At 35.7% G+C, this 17,361-nt stretch overlaps 2 protein-coding genes across 2 annotated transcripts; one reads left to right on the forward strand and one right to left on the reverse strand.

The window, feature by feature from the left end:
• The first annotated feature begins 4,683 nt into the window (after positions 1-4,683).
• Positions 4,684-8,859, forward strand: LOC147395251 (uncharacterized). Its single transcript, XM_086451519.1, has 3 exons — positions 4,684-5,078; positions 5,353-5,502; positions 8,342-8,859. Exons 1-3 carry the CDS (start codon positions 5,067-5,069, stop codon positions 8,675-8,677), a joined length of 498 nt encoding a protein of 165 aa, XP_086307645.1. The 5' UTR covers positions 4,684-5,066; the 3' UTR covers positions 8,678-8,859.
• Positions 8,860-11,634: 2,775 nt separating this feature from the next.
• LOC147395252 (putative E3 ubiquitin-protein ligase XBAT31) lies at positions 11,635-14,894 on the reverse strand. The gene is made up of 8 exons (XM_086450975.1): positions 14,624-14,894; positions 14,426-14,485; positions 14,230-14,301; positions 14,005-14,126; positions 13,743-13,883; positions 13,545-13,652; positions 12,972-13,230; positions 11,635-12,417 (listed from the first exon to the last, which is right to left on the reverse strand). The coding sequence occupies exons 1-8, from the start codon at positions 14,801-14,803 to the stop codon at positions 12,031-12,033; spliced, it is 1,329 nt and encodes a 442-aa protein (XP_086307101.1). The 5' UTR covers positions 14,804-14,894; the 3' UTR covers positions 11,635-12,030.
• Positions 14,895-17,361: the final 2,467 nt, after the last annotated feature.

Raw genomic sequence — 17,361 nt, forward strand, 5'->3', positions numbered from 1 at the left:
TGATTGAGAGAGAAAATGATTGAAAGATTCTGTGGTTTGGTTACAATTTAGTGGTATCAAAGTTTTGATTATTTTATTTGTTAATAACTTAATTTCATTATACCCCTCCAAAGTCACTTTTAACTTGGATTCCCTTTCAATACTCAGAAAGGTCACTTTTGGATTGATCTTTGATCTTGATATCACTTCAATCTAATTAATTAAGTTCTACAAGCATTAAGTATGTACTTACTAAAACACACTTACCATCCAAATCATTCAAAAATAGTTTAGATATTAAGCGCCAAGAGTCATTTGGACTTTCACAATCTTCGAAATCAGTTAAACATTATGCCCCAAAAACTTTGTTCTATTTCCAATTCCATTACCCCATCTAGAGTCAGATGACAAGCTCGATACTTACCACCTTAATCTAAAGAAGGTTGGGATCGTATCGATTGCCTCATAACTCGAGATGACATGTGTTTTATTTTCAAAGATGCCGATTTATCCTTAATAACATTCATCATGACACATGAGCCAAACGCATAGCATATTTTTGATCCACACATCTAGACCTACCCACCTAAAATAGCTTGGTTGGTGATTTTCCAAGGTTGGGAAATTTAAGTTTTTTTTTTTTCATTAACACGTGTGCATGGATAAAAAAAATTGAATTTTCAAGCGAGTCATGCTGGCGTGACGTGAAGATTGTACCTTATATTGCACATCTTGATGTGAAAGTGTATAAGAACCATAAATACTTTTCCACTCGTATCTCGATGAAAGCATCTATTGTTCCTATACACTTTTATGTCAAGATGAGCCATGTGAGGTTCAATCTTGAAGTCACTTCAGCATTATTCTTTTCAAGCTAATAACAACAAATACTCAAAGCCATTGGATTGAAATCACCAATAAGGTTGATTTTGGCTCGTAGGTGATGAAGGGTCAAAAATTTCATGAATTTGGACCTAAAATAGAAATGTGCCATGTGGCACTTTTCTTTTCGTGGTTCATTGCATCATCTCTTGTTTGGAAAAGGCAAACATCAATGATGGTTATTTTCTGTGATAATTTCGAAGATCTCTTTTCGTGAACAACATTGTATTAAATTCAAATCTAGTGTTCCAAGAAAGGCGAACATCCTTCATGGTTTTCACCAATTAGTGACCTAATTTGCAAGATTCTTTTATTGTAAATCATTCTTTCTTTTATTTTATTTTTATTTTTTAAAAATATTTATCAAAAGGGTTATGCACCCATTTTGGTTTTAAAAAAAAAAAATACTAAAATAGGTATGCATTGAAAGGATATTATACTTAATTTACCTTTATATGTTTTTTTTCATATTCATATAAATAAACTGATTCTTTTTTCCAAAAAGGATACCCATTTAGTTCAATATCTCTTTATACCACTATTTTCAACCTGCTATAAACCCTAAAGAATCGTGATAATCTGACTTACCCACTTGACATACTCAATCGACACCCTTGACGTGATAGGTTCGGAACCGTAGAACTACAATCCTCGGGATATAGAACTACACATCCTCATATAAAAGTATAGTTTTGTATCCTAAAGATTGCAGATCTACGGTTCCCAAACTTGTCAAGTTAGGGTTGTTGATTGAGTATGCCACATGGGTAAGTCAAATTATCATGATTCAACCCTAAATCCTAAATATAGTTTTGACTTTTTTTACTACTTGGTTAAAAAAAAACAAAATGATCTTTTATTTAAGGTTCAAAGGCATAAAGAAAGTACAATTGCAAACGTGACTTACAACGAAGCACCCATTTTGAAAAAATTAAATATATAAACAAATACCAAAATGGATATGTGATTCTTTTGGTAAATAATTTAAAAGCATGGCTGGGCCAGTAACTTGGGTAACATACATGATCGTTTGGGTACTTTTTCCTTAATAATTCTAAAAAGTTCATGAACTAATGAACCCTAACGAATAATTCATGTACCAATCAAATAAAACAGTTTGAACCACCTATCAACTCGACAACATACCTTAGTTTCTAGCTACAATCATCATCAATGGTCCCTAGAGTGGTACATCACCCATTTGTAACTACTTTGTTATACATATTCTACATTTGGAATAATATGTTGGATTTGAAAAGATTTCTATTTGTAAGAGTCAATTACTCATGATTTCTGAATTTTATTTTTGAAGTCTTACACCAATTTCATGAAAATAGATTAGATAACATTTAGAACTATTGAAGATCTTTGCGTTCTTCATCAGCAATAATTAAGCTTCTAGTTATCATTTGTACTTCTCTAGAAGCCATCCGAACAATATGTTTGAGGTAGACCCTACCCCAATTGTTCAAATTGGATCTAGATCGGAGATTTGGTTTCAAATAAGGAATGATTCAATAATCTACTGGATTAATTCTGGATCAATAATGTCCCAATCCAATAAATTTTGAAAAAGTAAATAAATTATACATTTTTTGTTTAAATATATCAGGTTCTATTTATATTTTGTATATCAAATGGATTCGATCCGATCTAAGTGTTATGGTTAGATTTCGATCCTGATATCTAGATCAGATAAAAAAACTGATCCAACATGTGTCTGATCCAATTCTTGCTTGTTGGATCCATTATGGGATCGGATCTGATCTTTATCGGATTCATCCAAGACCAATTCTGATCTGATCAGCCAGATTCGATTATGGTTGAGTTCTACCCAAATCCAGCTCATGATATATGTAGATAATAAAGGACCAATTTGTCTATTTATGGATCCTCATATATCTACCAAACCAAGCCCATTAACTACATAATATAATTTACATACTACGGTACATTTTATCCCCTAGGTGCCATATCTTATGGGTAAATGGTTGATCCAGAACTGATCGAATAATTTATCAAATCAAATCTTTATGGAAGCCCAAATCCATGATCCATATCCAGAGTTTTCAGTTCAGAATGGATTGGACTTCAGTATGATCCAATCCATTGGAAGTCCAAATTTTTGCAATTTAATATTATTTTTAAAATTTAGTTAGTGGGCCTAGTTAAGGGTCCAGGAGATGGTTTGAATATCATAAGGTTAATGGGCCTTCCCAATTAAGATATCAAACAAGACATTTTCATTGGGAGTTACTGTTTATGGAAATAAATAAGGCGTTTCTGTCAATTTACTTTAATTGAACTTTGTTTATAACAATCGAAGCTCTATATTAAGTTTCAATTGACAAGAATTTCATTGCGTATTATTGGAAAGATTTCCAATTTTTGTTGCAGATGTTATTAGTTACTTTTTATCTTCGAAGACTAGTATTTGTTTCAGCCCTAGGAGGGAAGCCTTGTTTCATAGAAGAGTCGTGCTTGGGTGACAAAAACTCGTGGTGTCGTGCACATTACTGTTGATGCTTTTTCGCGAGATACGAGTAAAAAACATTTACGGTTATGTGCACACCATCACATCATTTTTGTCACCTTTGTGTCTCGTTTGTGTCATTCCAGCATTTTCCTTGATAGAATAATCATGATTAGCTTCAAATACATGGGAAAAAGCTGTTTATGAAGGAAAAAATAGCAATAGAACTCGACTGCTCACCATGAATTGCAATTTTCAAAGATAAATATAGGTATCTGTCGATAGTTTTTCGAGGAATTAAGTTATGAGAGTCCGTTCGTATATACATGTTTCCATAGCTTGAAACTTGTTTTATAATCTGCTATACTTTTTTGGAATCTAATTACTAATTTATGTATGATTCATGAATGTGTTACATTCATGTATATAAATTCTCTAATGTGGCTTAGACCTTAATGTATGTGCCTTATCGCCACATGAGGCTAGACACCATCATCTCCATGTGCATAATGTCATTTACTAATAAAATTCAGCGTTACTATCTAATAATCTACATTTTAATATTTTTTCGAAAACACAAGTATTTATGTGATTTGATAGTGTGCCTACGTCCACCACCACCGAACAAAACAAGAACAATCAATATTTTCTCATGGGTCAGGATCCTTTGACTCGACTCCAAAGAATGACTCATGAGAACCGTGGCCAAGTAAATTTAATCCAAGTTTAAAAGCTGGAGCTCTGGTTGAGCTTGAATAAACAATGTATGGGTCATGTCATTGTCCTAAGTGAGATCATGCCACATAGCACCCTTGGTGAAGCGAAGCAACATTATTAGCTGAATCAAGACAGAACTGAAAGTGGGCCCGAGGAAAAAAGTACACTAAAGAAAGGAGAACATATCTTACGCGTGCATGATAGGATTCTTCCCTTCTCGTCACTTTTACCTGTATACTAATTAACCTCAACCTTTTCTATATATGTCTTTGGTGTCCCTAATTTCTGATGAATGATATTTTCGATTAAAAAGTTTTTTTTTTTTTTAAGTTACATGTGGCAAGCAAAGTGGCTGCCCAAAGAAATGGATCATTTGTTGCCACATGTAAGAAAAACCCAACACTGGCCAACTCTGTTAATGTTATGGCACCCCTCATTTATGGACGGTAGTGATATGGTCAAAGATGTCAAAGAGTCTTTTCGCTGATGGGAAAATTGTTTGTTTTTATAGGTAAAATATTATGGACCGTATATCATCAACATCCTCCATGGAGGGGTATTTTAGTAAATTTATTGGGTAACCTGTTGTTTCTGTTACAGCTTCATCTTCATTTTTCTTTCTACAAAATTCTACTGTTGCTTTCTTCTTTTGCTCTGTAAATGAAACCAAGAAGAGCAGACAAAGAAACCAGATTAATGTTTATAAATGTAAAAGACATCTCTTTCTCTCTCTATATGATCATCAATAGTCCATGTTTGTTCTTGGGATTTGTAGTTTTCTTCTTCCTCTTCTCTTTGTTAATGTAGCTGACTCTGTAGTTTCTGTCGAAGAAAAAGATTAGAGAAAGAGAGAGACTCTAGAAATGATATTTCTTTCTGTGAGGTGACCTCACTGAGTTGGACTTCTCCTAGTAAATCAATCATCCCAAGTACTTTTAAATTTTCTCACTTTCTGTGAGGTGACTTCACTCACTTGACTTGCCGCCTTAGCAAATCAACAAGCCCTCAAGGATTTATGACTCATCAGGTATTTGTTTGTCTTTTCTTTTGGCTCTTTGGATTTTTTATCTTTGGTTCTTCTCAAATTTCTTTCTGGTTTTCTATATGTGGATTTGTGAATTTTCCCAAATAAGTGTCATTGATGGGTCTTTTCTTTCTCCTCTTGAACTTGTCTTCTTCTCTTTGTTTTGTTTTTATGAATACTGGGTTCTGTTTCTTTTTAATAAACAATGGTATTTTTAATGAATTTTTGGAACATTTTTCAAGTTTTTGGTCTGATTGATTTGGATTTTGGACTGCAGGAAGATGGATGGCCTCTGGGTTTGAGACCATTGAATGTGAGAATTGAGTTGGTGAGGAATCATGATTTTTCTGGGTCAATCTCATTCAATACTTTGCTTACTGGTTCTCCAAGTTCTGTTACTGATTCTTCATCAGATCTAGATACTGAGGTCAGTTAAAAAGATAAACTGGATTTAGGAGAAAATTTAGATAGACCCATTATGTATGGTACAGTTTTCTTTTTCTTTTTTGGGGCATTTTAAATTCTATTCTTTGATTGTTCTTTGGAAGATCCTCAATGTTTAAAGTAGACTGACATGAAGATACTCAACTGTTGAACACTTAGATCCATTTTTAATTGAAAATTGCTCTCTTGAAAATAAATTTTAGCGGTCTTTTGTGCTCATAAACACCATGGATATGTAGATTATGTCTTGACGGACCTATACAGAAAAATATATTAGTGTTGTATAGACGATAGTTTGAGTATAAGAATATTGAAAAATTCTCAAATCTAATTACTAGAAGTGATCAATCAAGCTGATTTTTCATATATATATATATATATATATGGGTCCCTTTCAGCAACAAACATTTTGGCAAACATTTTTCAAAACATGGGTTAGAGGTTTTGGATTGGGCTGATTTTTGGTGAGGATGATCTCTATGGTGAGGAGATCATCCTCATCAAAAATCAGCCCATTCCAAAACTTCTAGCCCCATGTTTACAAGTTGAAAAATTGTGGACCGTCCATTTTTTGTAAATCATTTTTGATGGGTTAGACGTTTTGGAATGGGCTGATTTTTGGTGATGATGATCTCCTCACCGTAGAGATCATCCTCACCAAAAATCAGCCCATTCCAAACCTCTAACCCATATTTTGAAAAATGTTTTGCCAAAATGTTTGTCAAAATGTTTGTTGCTGAACATTTCCCTATATATATATATATATATATATATATGGGTCCCGTTCGCCACCCTTAGTTTTACCACACACTTTAACAAACGCGTTTTGTCTTACATGGGTTAGAAGTTTCGGAATGAGCTGATTTTTGGTGAGGATGATCTCTATGGTGAGGAGATCATCCTCACCAAAAATCAGCTCATTCCAAAACTTCTAACCCCATCAAAATTGATTTACAAAAAATGGACGGTCCACGATTTTTCAACGTGTAAACATGGGGCTAAACATTTCGGAATGGGCTGATTTTTGGGGAGGATGATCTTCTAATCATAGAGATCATCCTCACAAAAAATCAGCTCATTCCAAAACTTATAACCCATGTAGGACAAAAAACGTTTGTTAAAGTGTGTGGTAAAACTTAGGGTGCTGAACATTTCCCTATATATATATATGGGTCCCGTTCGGCACCCTAAGTTTTACCACACACTTTAACAAATGCGTTTTGTCTTACATGGGTTAGAAGTTTTGGAATGAGCTGATTTTTGGTGAGGATGATCTCTATGGTGAGGAGATCATCCTCACCAAAAATCAGCTCATTCCAAAACTTCTAACCCCATCAAAATTGATTTACAAAAAATGGACGGTCCACGATTTTTCAATGTGTAAACATGAGGCTAAACATTTCGGAATGGGCTGATTTTTGGGGAGGATGATCTTCTAATCATAGAGATCATCCTCACCAAAAATCAGCCCATTCCAAAACTTATAACCCATGTAGGACAAAAAACGTTTGTTAAAGTGTGTGGTAAAACTTAGGGTGCTGAACATTTCCCTATATATATATAGGGTCGGGTTCCTGTAACACACATTGCGACACACATATAGACAACGTGTTTGTCTTATATGGGCAAAAATGTTTGGAATGGGCTGATTTTTTGTGAGGATGATCTCTGTGATGAGGGGATCATCCTGGCAAAAAATCATCCCATTCCAAAACTTGTAACCCCATCAAAATTGATTTACAAAAATTGGACGGTCTAGAAGTTTCATAATGAGCTGATTTTTGGCAAGGATGATCTCCTCACCATAGAGATCATTCTCACAAAAAATCAGCCCATTCCAAACATTTTTGCCCATATAAGACAAAACACGTTGTCTATATGTGTGTAGAAATGGTTGTCGTTTGAACCTGACCCATATATATATATATGGGAAATGTTCAACACCCTAAGCTTTACCCTACACTTTAACAAATATATATATATATATATATATATGTTCCACTAAACTCTCACTAAAACATTAGTGAGCCCAAAATGTTCTACAAGACATTGCATGTACAAGACGACATCAAAGCAACAAAAGCACACTTATAGTGCATGGTGGCATCCGTGCATTTCTAATGGATGTTCCCCCATGAAGGCATGAGGCATAATTGATGGAATCCTAGAAATTTGAATCAATGTGTTCTCAACAAAACTAAATATGTGAATGTGTCGTGATAATCTGACTAACTCACGTGGCAAACTCAATCGACTACCTTGACATGACAAGTTAGGAAACCATAGATCTGAGCTCCTCAGGATACACGGCCTCACTTCCCCATAAAAAAGTGTATCTCGAGGAAACTGCGTATCCCTATGAGCGCAGATCTATGATTCCCAAACTTGTCACGTCAGGTAGTCAATTGAGCATGCCACGTGGGGTAGTCAGATTATCACAACTCTATGCGAATTGCTGTAAATATATGTTTTATTTTTTATTTGTTTTGGAACCAAGGCATCCGGACTTCTTAGAGTGACTAATCCTCAAGGCTTGTGCAGTCCCCTCCCTCCACACATACCAAGTAATTTATGAGATAAATCCCCAATGATGGCCTGTAAGGGAGGATTTGAACTCAAGATCTCCGCTTTTTGAGGTGTGGTCTTGAACATCTAGCCAACCGTTGGAGGTTATGTAAACATGATTTTATTGTAATTTAGGCTAATGTACATTTCGTATGTTTATTTCACTTCTAGTAGTTTTGATTTCTGCCCCTCCGCAATGTGAAAGTAAATATATATAGGACTAAACTAAATATGTACAATGCCATGATTGGTTTCAGTCTACCGGGTCTTTCTTCCATGACAAGAGCACCACATTTGGGAGTCTTATTGGTGTCTCTAGCGTTCTAGAGCTGTCAGGAAGATCAGTGGGAGGTAGAAAAGCTGAACCTTTGAGAAGCAAGAAGAGTTACATTTCCAAAACTTGTTTTTCCTCTCTATGCTCAAAGGCTAGTGTTGATACTGAGAATGTGAAATATTCTCCATCCCTTGGTCATTTTCTAGAAGTGGAGCGAAGAGCTGCTACTGATTACAGAAGGAATCTGAATCCAATGATCTATGAACCCGACGAGTTCGTCGAAGCTCGCCCTGTTTCAGAACCAAACTCACCATGTTAGCTTAGTGAGGCTTGAGACCAATGTAACCGAGGCACACATTTCCAGTATTGTTTTCATGTATTTGTGGATAGCCCACCACTTGAAGGGTATCATCTCCTCACACACTTTATTATGTTTCTATTTAATTAGGGTTGAATTTCATGATCTAGAAGTGAATAAAACTCGCATCTTTTATCATTTAAGGAGAGGGATTTGTAATTTGTTTGTTTGTTTGATTGCTGGATTTGGCGATTGGAGTTTGGGAGAGGCAATGTTTTCAAGATATTCCTTTCAAGTGACCTCTGACCTTTACAATTTCTAAATTGGGAGTCTTCCAAGGTAAATGCAATAATAATATACAAGTCCCCTTCTCAATTAAGGTTTGTGTCTGTTAAAGATTCTTGGTGTTTGTCTAGCATGGCTGGTTCTATAAGTTATTTGTCTTGGGTTGCATTGGGATCTACAATCTCTCTCTCATGTAAAGGTGCATGGATAAGGTTTTATGTGTATTTATCTGTCTGGCCCATCCAGGATTAGAGTTCATTAAGTTCACCATTATTGATAAATTGATCAAACAAGAAATTCCCGACTTTATGTTGTAAGCAGAAGATTATGGCTCAGCCGTCTCAGAAATTGCTCTCCAAAAAAAAATTTGTTTCCTATGAAAAAATTTCTTTCAAATGACAATAGAAAAAATGATTAGAAACATTGGGGCAATGTGAAAATTACTGAAAATAGATTCACCCAAAAACTAAAAAATTTTGTTTGAGAACCAAACTAAGCAGGGATTGAGATTGATGTCTTGTCCTTTTGGACTTATGGGAGGCCTTATTTATACTACGAAGGAGGGAAGGAGGTGAGGGAAAGGGAAAATTTTGATTAGCTCATGCTTTGTCTTAGTTTCTGTCATGATTGATGCACCAAGTCGCTTTCACTTTGAGGTAAGTAAAACAAGTCTACATTGTTCTGACACTTAAAAGGATGATTCGGGTTTATCAGGATATCAAGCTCTGCAATAGTGGGTTGCAATACTTCTAGATCTGTTTTACATTATGAGTTACAGTGTATCCTCAAAGGTATCCAGCTTGCTGCAGCCTCCAACACCTGGAGAATCACTATTCAGCTTGATTCCTTAGTGACGGTGAACATCCTCGATGACACTTGGAGCTGCCCTTGGCATGTTCACCACTTGATCCTCTTGATTAGGAGCATTCTCTCAAGATTCCAAGAGGCCTCCTTCACTCATATTTTCAAAGAAGCTAACAGGGCTATTGATATGCTAGTTTCGATAAACGATAGTCTAGATTGCATTTTTTTTGGATTGTAATTTGCTCCCTAGTGCTCTATTACCTATTCTTGCTCAAGATAAGAGGGGGATGCGTTATATGAGGTTGTAGCTGGTTTAGGTCTGCCTTAACCCAATTAATCTTTTTTTTTTTAAAAAAAATCGCTTCTTCATCGTACATCCTCTCATTGGCACTTGAGATAGCATTTCCCCGAGGCACTGGGTCACGATCAGTCCAAATCACTCTGGTGAATGAGCTAACGAAGTTTATGTGGCCCGCCACATCAATCCCTATGTTATGGCTCTTCTTAAGTTAGTTGGCAATGTTGTCACCAACATCTGCACCTGATTCCTTAGTTCATTTTATTCAAATTTGGTGTTGGAGTTCATAATTTGCTCTACTTTTTATAAATTATTCACTCATGCAAGTAAATTACAAGTTCAAGTATAAAGTTAACCCCGAGGGGTTGGCTCAATGGCAATTTCAGAGCAATAAACGGTTAATGCCCGTAGGTCGTGAGTTCAATGCTCAATATGAACATTAATTACTTTGAGGCCACCCGCGATGGTGCACCCTCACTTACCTGGTGCGTGTGATGTGCGGGAGTTACACGTGACCTATGATTAGTCCTCGGACAAATCCATGGTCTATGGATTGAGAAAGGCCTAGATACGGGCTCGATCCACGATCTAGAGGGATACCCGGTAATTAAAAAAAAAAAAAGTCTAAAGTTGAAAAACTCTTTATATTTATATGGTCAAGTGGAGGTGACTTATGTAAAAGCACACGATCCTCGTAGAATAAACATGAAATCGAAAGGTCCGGATTTATATATATCCTGATAGATATCTCAAATATACTTATCCCAAAGGGTGAATTCTGACCGTTGAACCAATCCAATTATATATTCGGATAGGATCCTATCCGATCCAAGTCCAAATCCATTGGTTTAGCACTTAACAGCTACGTGGCAATCTGTCCATTACCCACGTCACTTTCTTTTCTTGTCTCAACATAAGGAACCAATCCGTGTACTTGAACTTGAGTGTCCGCTTCTCTCTCTTGAACTATATCAACGACTCCACGTAAAAAAAAGAATCTTAGACCGTGCAATCTTGTTTTATTCGCCACGTGGACCAACGAATCGATGTAGCGTTTCAGTTCTATCCAAGTAAGTATCAAGCAGTGTGGGGACCCAAGCTGTAAGTCAATAATTGAACACGTCACTTCAGAGAGACTGAGATTGGCTATTTGTATTCTCCACATTTCATACTCTAAAAACCACTGTTCCTCCCTAGATCCAGACCGTCAGATACATCCATCAGGTACACGCCAACTTTAAGTGGTACCCACTCCTCAATTGTTAGTTTTCTTGTTAGAGAGGGACCAACGCCTATAGTCTCTCGATAATCGAGATTTTCTCTAAGTTGTTCACTTTTGTATAGGCCAAGGTACATCATCACCTACAGAGAGCCACGTGTCAATCTGACTTCATCCTTCCAAGTTTCAGGCTTGATGAATCACTAGTGGGTCCCATTCATTATTAAAGGGAGGGTCATAAAACTTATCTGAATAAATAATGGAGGCCCTTGAACTGTTGGAATTATGAAAACCAATGGAACTGAGACATGGTCACATGACAATTGACAACCAACCCCCCCAAAACAGGCTTTTTCTCTTCTTCTTTCTCTAGATCACAAGAAAATAATTTTATATTTACATCCCCTAAATAAAACAATATTACATTCAAGACCCACAATTTCCTAAGACAAAAGGGAGGTTTGTTATGGTCTAAGCAAACACTGAAGAAAGAAAGAAAGAAAGAAAGGGTGACATTTCCATTAAAGAACATGAATCTTTCTCTTCAGGTACACTGTAACAGACCCTCCAAAGGCAATACTAATGCTTCTTCAATCTAAAGTTAAAAAAAAAAAAAAAATTACACTAACACCCACAAACCCAAACCTCCTAAAAAAAAAAAAACTTCTTATTTTGAATCCCTCTCCTTTTGCTCTTAGAATTCCCCAAATCTACATAAGCAAATGGATTTTTAGAAATGTAACCAAACAAGTCCTCAATCACTACGTTTCAAGGCTTGTCCACCCAATCACTGCTGTCGGCCGCAACCTTTCCTGAACCACGGCCCATCTTCCCAAGTGAGCCCATGGCCGATACCCCTTTAAAGCTACTACTGCCCTCACTGAAGTTTCGAGATTTCCTAGACCTCTTCAGTTTCGAGGAGGAGATGTCTCTGTCTATTTCATTGTCGATCTTTATCTTAGCTACCACCAGTTGGGCAATGCTGCTGCGACAAAACGGGCAGAGTGGGGATGGAGGACACGTGGAAGTGGGGTTTGGTTTGTTGTGGCAACACAGGGCTAACGTGCAATGGGCACACATCTGGTGACCGCAGTCTTGGACTTCAATTGTGCAGACTTGATCAAAGCAAATGCAGCATAGCTCACCTTCACTGACCTGCATAGAACCAATGTACTATTAGGCATTATTTTCTTATTCTGATAGTTTAATCAACTTAGGCTTCCTATGAACACAATTTACTTTTCTCCCAAGAGACTAACTTTCAATCTTTAGGATCAAACTTTGTAGAAACCACTCAAGCCAAAAAAAAGGAGGAAACTAAAACTAATGTAACTGACAGTATTTAGGACACAAAATATGGATTCGGTTAAGTTCTTTCTAACAGTTAGGATTCTAACTCTTCTTTGAAATCAAATCCTTTTCTTCAGCTTGGATTGATTATGAAAACAGAACAAGGTTACATAAACAAGTTATCGCCTTAGGGTGAAGTACTATCAAATAAAATGTCTATAATGATGTCTCGATTCTGTCTATATTGAGGAAAATGAGTAAATATTTTCTTGTGGGATGCTAATATCTTCAAAAATATGAAATTATTGGGAAACTGTCTTAAGGAGTAATTTAGTAAAGTTCTATACCAATTTTTTCCGTTTGTGGTGTATGTATTCGAAAAATGGAATTTCAACCAGAATGGGTGCGGAAGAAATTACCTCGGACATATTATCTTCAACCCCGGGATCAGAATATGAAGGGGATGGAAGTGAGTAGGCCGTTCCCTTCAAGATACTTTTTTCTCTCTCTCTATTCGCTTCCATGAGAGCCCTCTCTAATAGTATCTTTGCCTCCGGATTAAGCTCACTAATGAACTTCAAGGGTGATGGCCAGACCAAAGGCTCGGCCGATGAAGGGTTCAACAGCGCAGCACATGCTCCATGCTTGTATTTTAATGCAACTGTGTATGGAATTCTCCTGCAAATACCCCACCCCATTATATAAATTCATTTGCAGACATTTACAACCCTAAATAAATAGATAAAAACACAAAGATGTTTACCAAGATCAAGTTATTTCTCAAATATTAACCACTTCTAGAGTATCTCTTCAACTAATAAAAGTCTAGAAATATATTGTGATAATGGCTAATGGTATACAAAATGATTAAACAAACGTAGTGCTAGAATTAACTACTTCGATTAATTGGGTATGACAATTATTCTTTAATTTCAACATCTATAATACCCAACAAAAAAAAATCCAATAGGACCGAATAAATTAAAGCTTACCCAGATGCATCTCTTTGAAGCCGATCTGCTCCCCACGCTAGCAATTCTCGTACACAATCCAAAGAACCCGCTCGAGCGGCCAAATGAATTGGAGTACTCCCTGGACAGCTGCAATTACCATCGTCTATCAATCTAAAAGATAAACAAATTATCACAAAAACTCGGAAAAAGATAAGACCTTGTGTAAGGGAGTATTACCCGTATCCTCCTGTCGAAGCACAAACAAGAGCTCCACAATCCAAAAGAATATGAACACAATCAGGTCGGCTTTGTCGGGCTGCTAGATGTAAAGGAGTTGCTCCTTTAGCATCTCTAACATTCACAAATCTTGCAAATCCCCTACCACTCAATCCAAAACATGAAATTACCAAATTGAACTTGAAATCCAAGAACCTCGATATCTAATCACACAAATCTCATAAACAATAGATTTAGAAAATATATTAAAACAATTACTCACCAAGAATCTGCAACTGGGGTTGAATGTGCAGCAGAAAGGATGGTTTGTAGGCATTCTGAGTGACCATAGTAAGCAGCATAATGCAAGCAAGTTCTTCCATGAAGGGAATCAAACATCAAAATCTGGTAAATTAAAAAGAAACCCAATTTATAATTCTCAGTTGTAGGCCAAAATTTCATTAAAAAAAATCAAATAAAAGAAGAACAAGAACAGATCTTTACATACATTCGCCCCTGCTTGTAAGAGCTTTTGTACGGCCGAGATCTTCCCATGCATTGCCGCCAACATAAGGGGAGTCTAAACCAATCAAAAAGGAAAAAATTAAGCTAAATAACAAGATCAAACATTTCCCAAATCAAAAAATCAAATAAATCCAAAATTTTCTTTTCTTTCCTAATCAAACTTCACAAAAGCTTATTACCTGTCTATTACGATTCAAGATATCTGGATTAACAGATCGATCCAAAATCATAGAAAGAACCTAACCCATCACCAATCAACCACCATAAAAGATACCCATTAATCCAAAATCAAAATTTTCCAAAAACAAATCCATTAGATCCACCAAAATAACAAAAAAAACCAAGAAAAAAACATAAAATTATAAAAAAAAACCCACCTCGATCTGACCATTTGCAGCAGCAATATGAAGTGCAGAGTGCCTATCGTAAACGGTGGTTTGATTTAAGAGATTTGGTTGTCTCTCTAACAGAGCTTCAACACTCATCAAATCTCCCATTTGAACAGCACTGAAGAGCCCATGTTCAGGACTCGCACTGCAACTCATTCCCTGCCCCATCTCTAAGCGCACTTAACAGCCTTGGAGTCGGAGGCGCACCACCTTATCATGCGCCACCTTCCGCAGAGGTGGTGGCGTCGATTGTTGAAGGGAAAGGTCACGCTTTTAAGTATGAAAGAAAGAGAGTAGTTTCGGGCAGCTTGTAAGACTGACCGGGGCAGTAGTCAGATATTTTGCGGACAATTTGATCCCATATACATTTAAATTAGTTTGTCTATAAGTCTTTGTCCAAGTCTTCACGCGGACTTCAGATCATTCAAAGCTGCTTTTTAGGTGAGATCACGATCGTTCCTTTCCACTTGTTCCTGATCTTGACCATTGATTGGTTTTCTTACAAAAAAAAAATAGTAAAAGAGAGATAATAACATGGTAAGTTCACATGAATTTGAAGGTTTAATTAATTTATTATTTATAATTTTATTTAACTAAAATGTAAATATTTGAGTATGGATTTTCTTGGGTATGTACACATGGGTTGCATCCAATGCTCGATTCATTCTTGTGAGATAAGGCTTTAAGTATATATATATTTATTTATTTATTTTAACGAAGGATGAAGATATCAAAGAACAAATTCAGAGCTCCATGTTTAAAGGGGAGATAGAGTTTCTTGAGTGCAATGCGATGGATGCATATTAATTAAGTTAATAGAAAAAATTTATAAGATAATAATAAGATTAATTATGTTTTATGAAATCGAATGTGGGATGGTTGAGTAGTATTTTATTAATAAGTGAGTGTAATAAGGATAGAGATGAGTGAAAAGGTAAAACTGAACTAAACAAAGTTGAGAAAATGTAGGAGTAGAGATTGTTGAATGATAATTTGGGCATGTTCCATGCAGGCATTAAAAAAAAAAAACTTTCAAATTGAAATTTTCAAAAGAATGAGAGGAACAAGTTAAAGAAAATGGATTGAGTTACATGGATATGATTATATGAAGAATAATGATTTTCTGATGCCCCCTCTTGACAAACATCTCTATCATGATCATTTGCATCATGATACACATAATCATAAATCTTTTTTCTTATTAATTTTGAGGCAAATGATCTACGATTATGTGATGGGGGTGTAGGTCAAAGGGGGCATCAGATTATCGCGACTCTTATATAAATACACATCCAATGAAAAAGTATGTGACTCTAGATGGAATCGAAAGGAGGAACATGATTCAATTATCATGGACGCCAATATCCTTGGGATAAGGTTTTGAGATAATGGTATTTTTTTTTGAAGATATTATAGGTAAGGTCCTCAATATCTAATAAGAATTGAAATTGATTGTATGATATCCATGTTTACCTATTTTAAGAACAAATGGAATGGTAATTTTCTTTGAGTTCAATAATTTTGGGAGCTATGAATAGAAATTTTACTTGAAATTATTATATGGATTGAAAATGATGACTTATAACAAGGAAGGAGAGATTCCCTTTTGGGAAATTATTTTTACCTAAATGTGTGGATACTTAGAAAAATTAAACCAAATGACTTTTTATCCATTTTTAAGTTCCATACAAGTAAACTGATTTGTTTCCCAAAAAGGTACTCTTTAGCTGAATTTACCTTTATACCCTTATTTTCAACCTGTATTAAATCCAAATGTAGTTAACAATAATGCAATTGACCAAAGGCTACCCATTTTGGTAAAAACAAAGAAATATCAAAGTGGATATATGTCTCATATGATATATCTTTTAAAAGCATGGTTGAACTAGTAATTCATACTTCATGCATAACCGTTTTGGTATTAGGTTACCAACTTGGTTAAGCCTTCTAGAAAACTACATTTGATTATAGAATCAAGAAACTAGCAAGACTTGTAAAAATGTCAAAAGTGAGAAGTTGGACAAAGAACAAACTCAAGATGAAATAGACACAAGGCAAGGATTCTCGAACACATACTTTTTCAACAAGGGAAATCAACACACTACAAGTATCAAAATGACTTGTAATACAAGAGAAGTTTTGATCAACTATGTGAGCTAAATCAACTTCATTATTGTTAAAGGGATAATTAATTAGGTAGCGTTTGGGAATACATTTGGGGGCCGTTCCCATACTAACGCTCAAAAAGTACTTTACTGGTATAAAACTTAGTTTTGATAGCAACTTGACTTCTGCTTCCTGCAAAATGTAGAAAATGAAAATTAGTTAGAAGTAGAAGAAGGTGCACTAGTTTTCAATGTTTGTGGGAATCATAAAGAACTTAAAAGTTACATGTTAATAACTTTTGATATATTATCAAAATAATCAAAAACATTATTTTACAAAAGCTACTTCCTAAATATTTTCGCCAAACGACTAATTTTGCACCATGATTCTTATGGAAGGGATTTAAAGTGACATAAGCACTTCCGATAAATGCACCATATTCCCAAACGAGGCCTTAGTGCTTATGAGTTTACTTGTGAATCATGCTTGGATCAAAATTAGCTTCTTGAACATCAATGCCATGTAAAGGTCTTCTAAGATGCTATATTAGATCACATCTGCATCGAGCGTCGTAATGTCACATGACCAATCTAAATGGTGCAATATTTTGGCCCCTGACA

Source organism: Akebia trifoliata, chromosome 8 (assembly GCF_017979445.1).
Source record: "Akebia trifoliata isolate Shusen 1 chromosome 8, ASM1797944v1, whole genome shotgun sequence".
NCBI classification, from domain to species: domain Eukaryota; kingdom Viridiplantae; phylum Streptophyta; class Magnoliopsida; order Ranunculales; family Lardizabalaceae; genus Akebia; species Akebia trifoliata.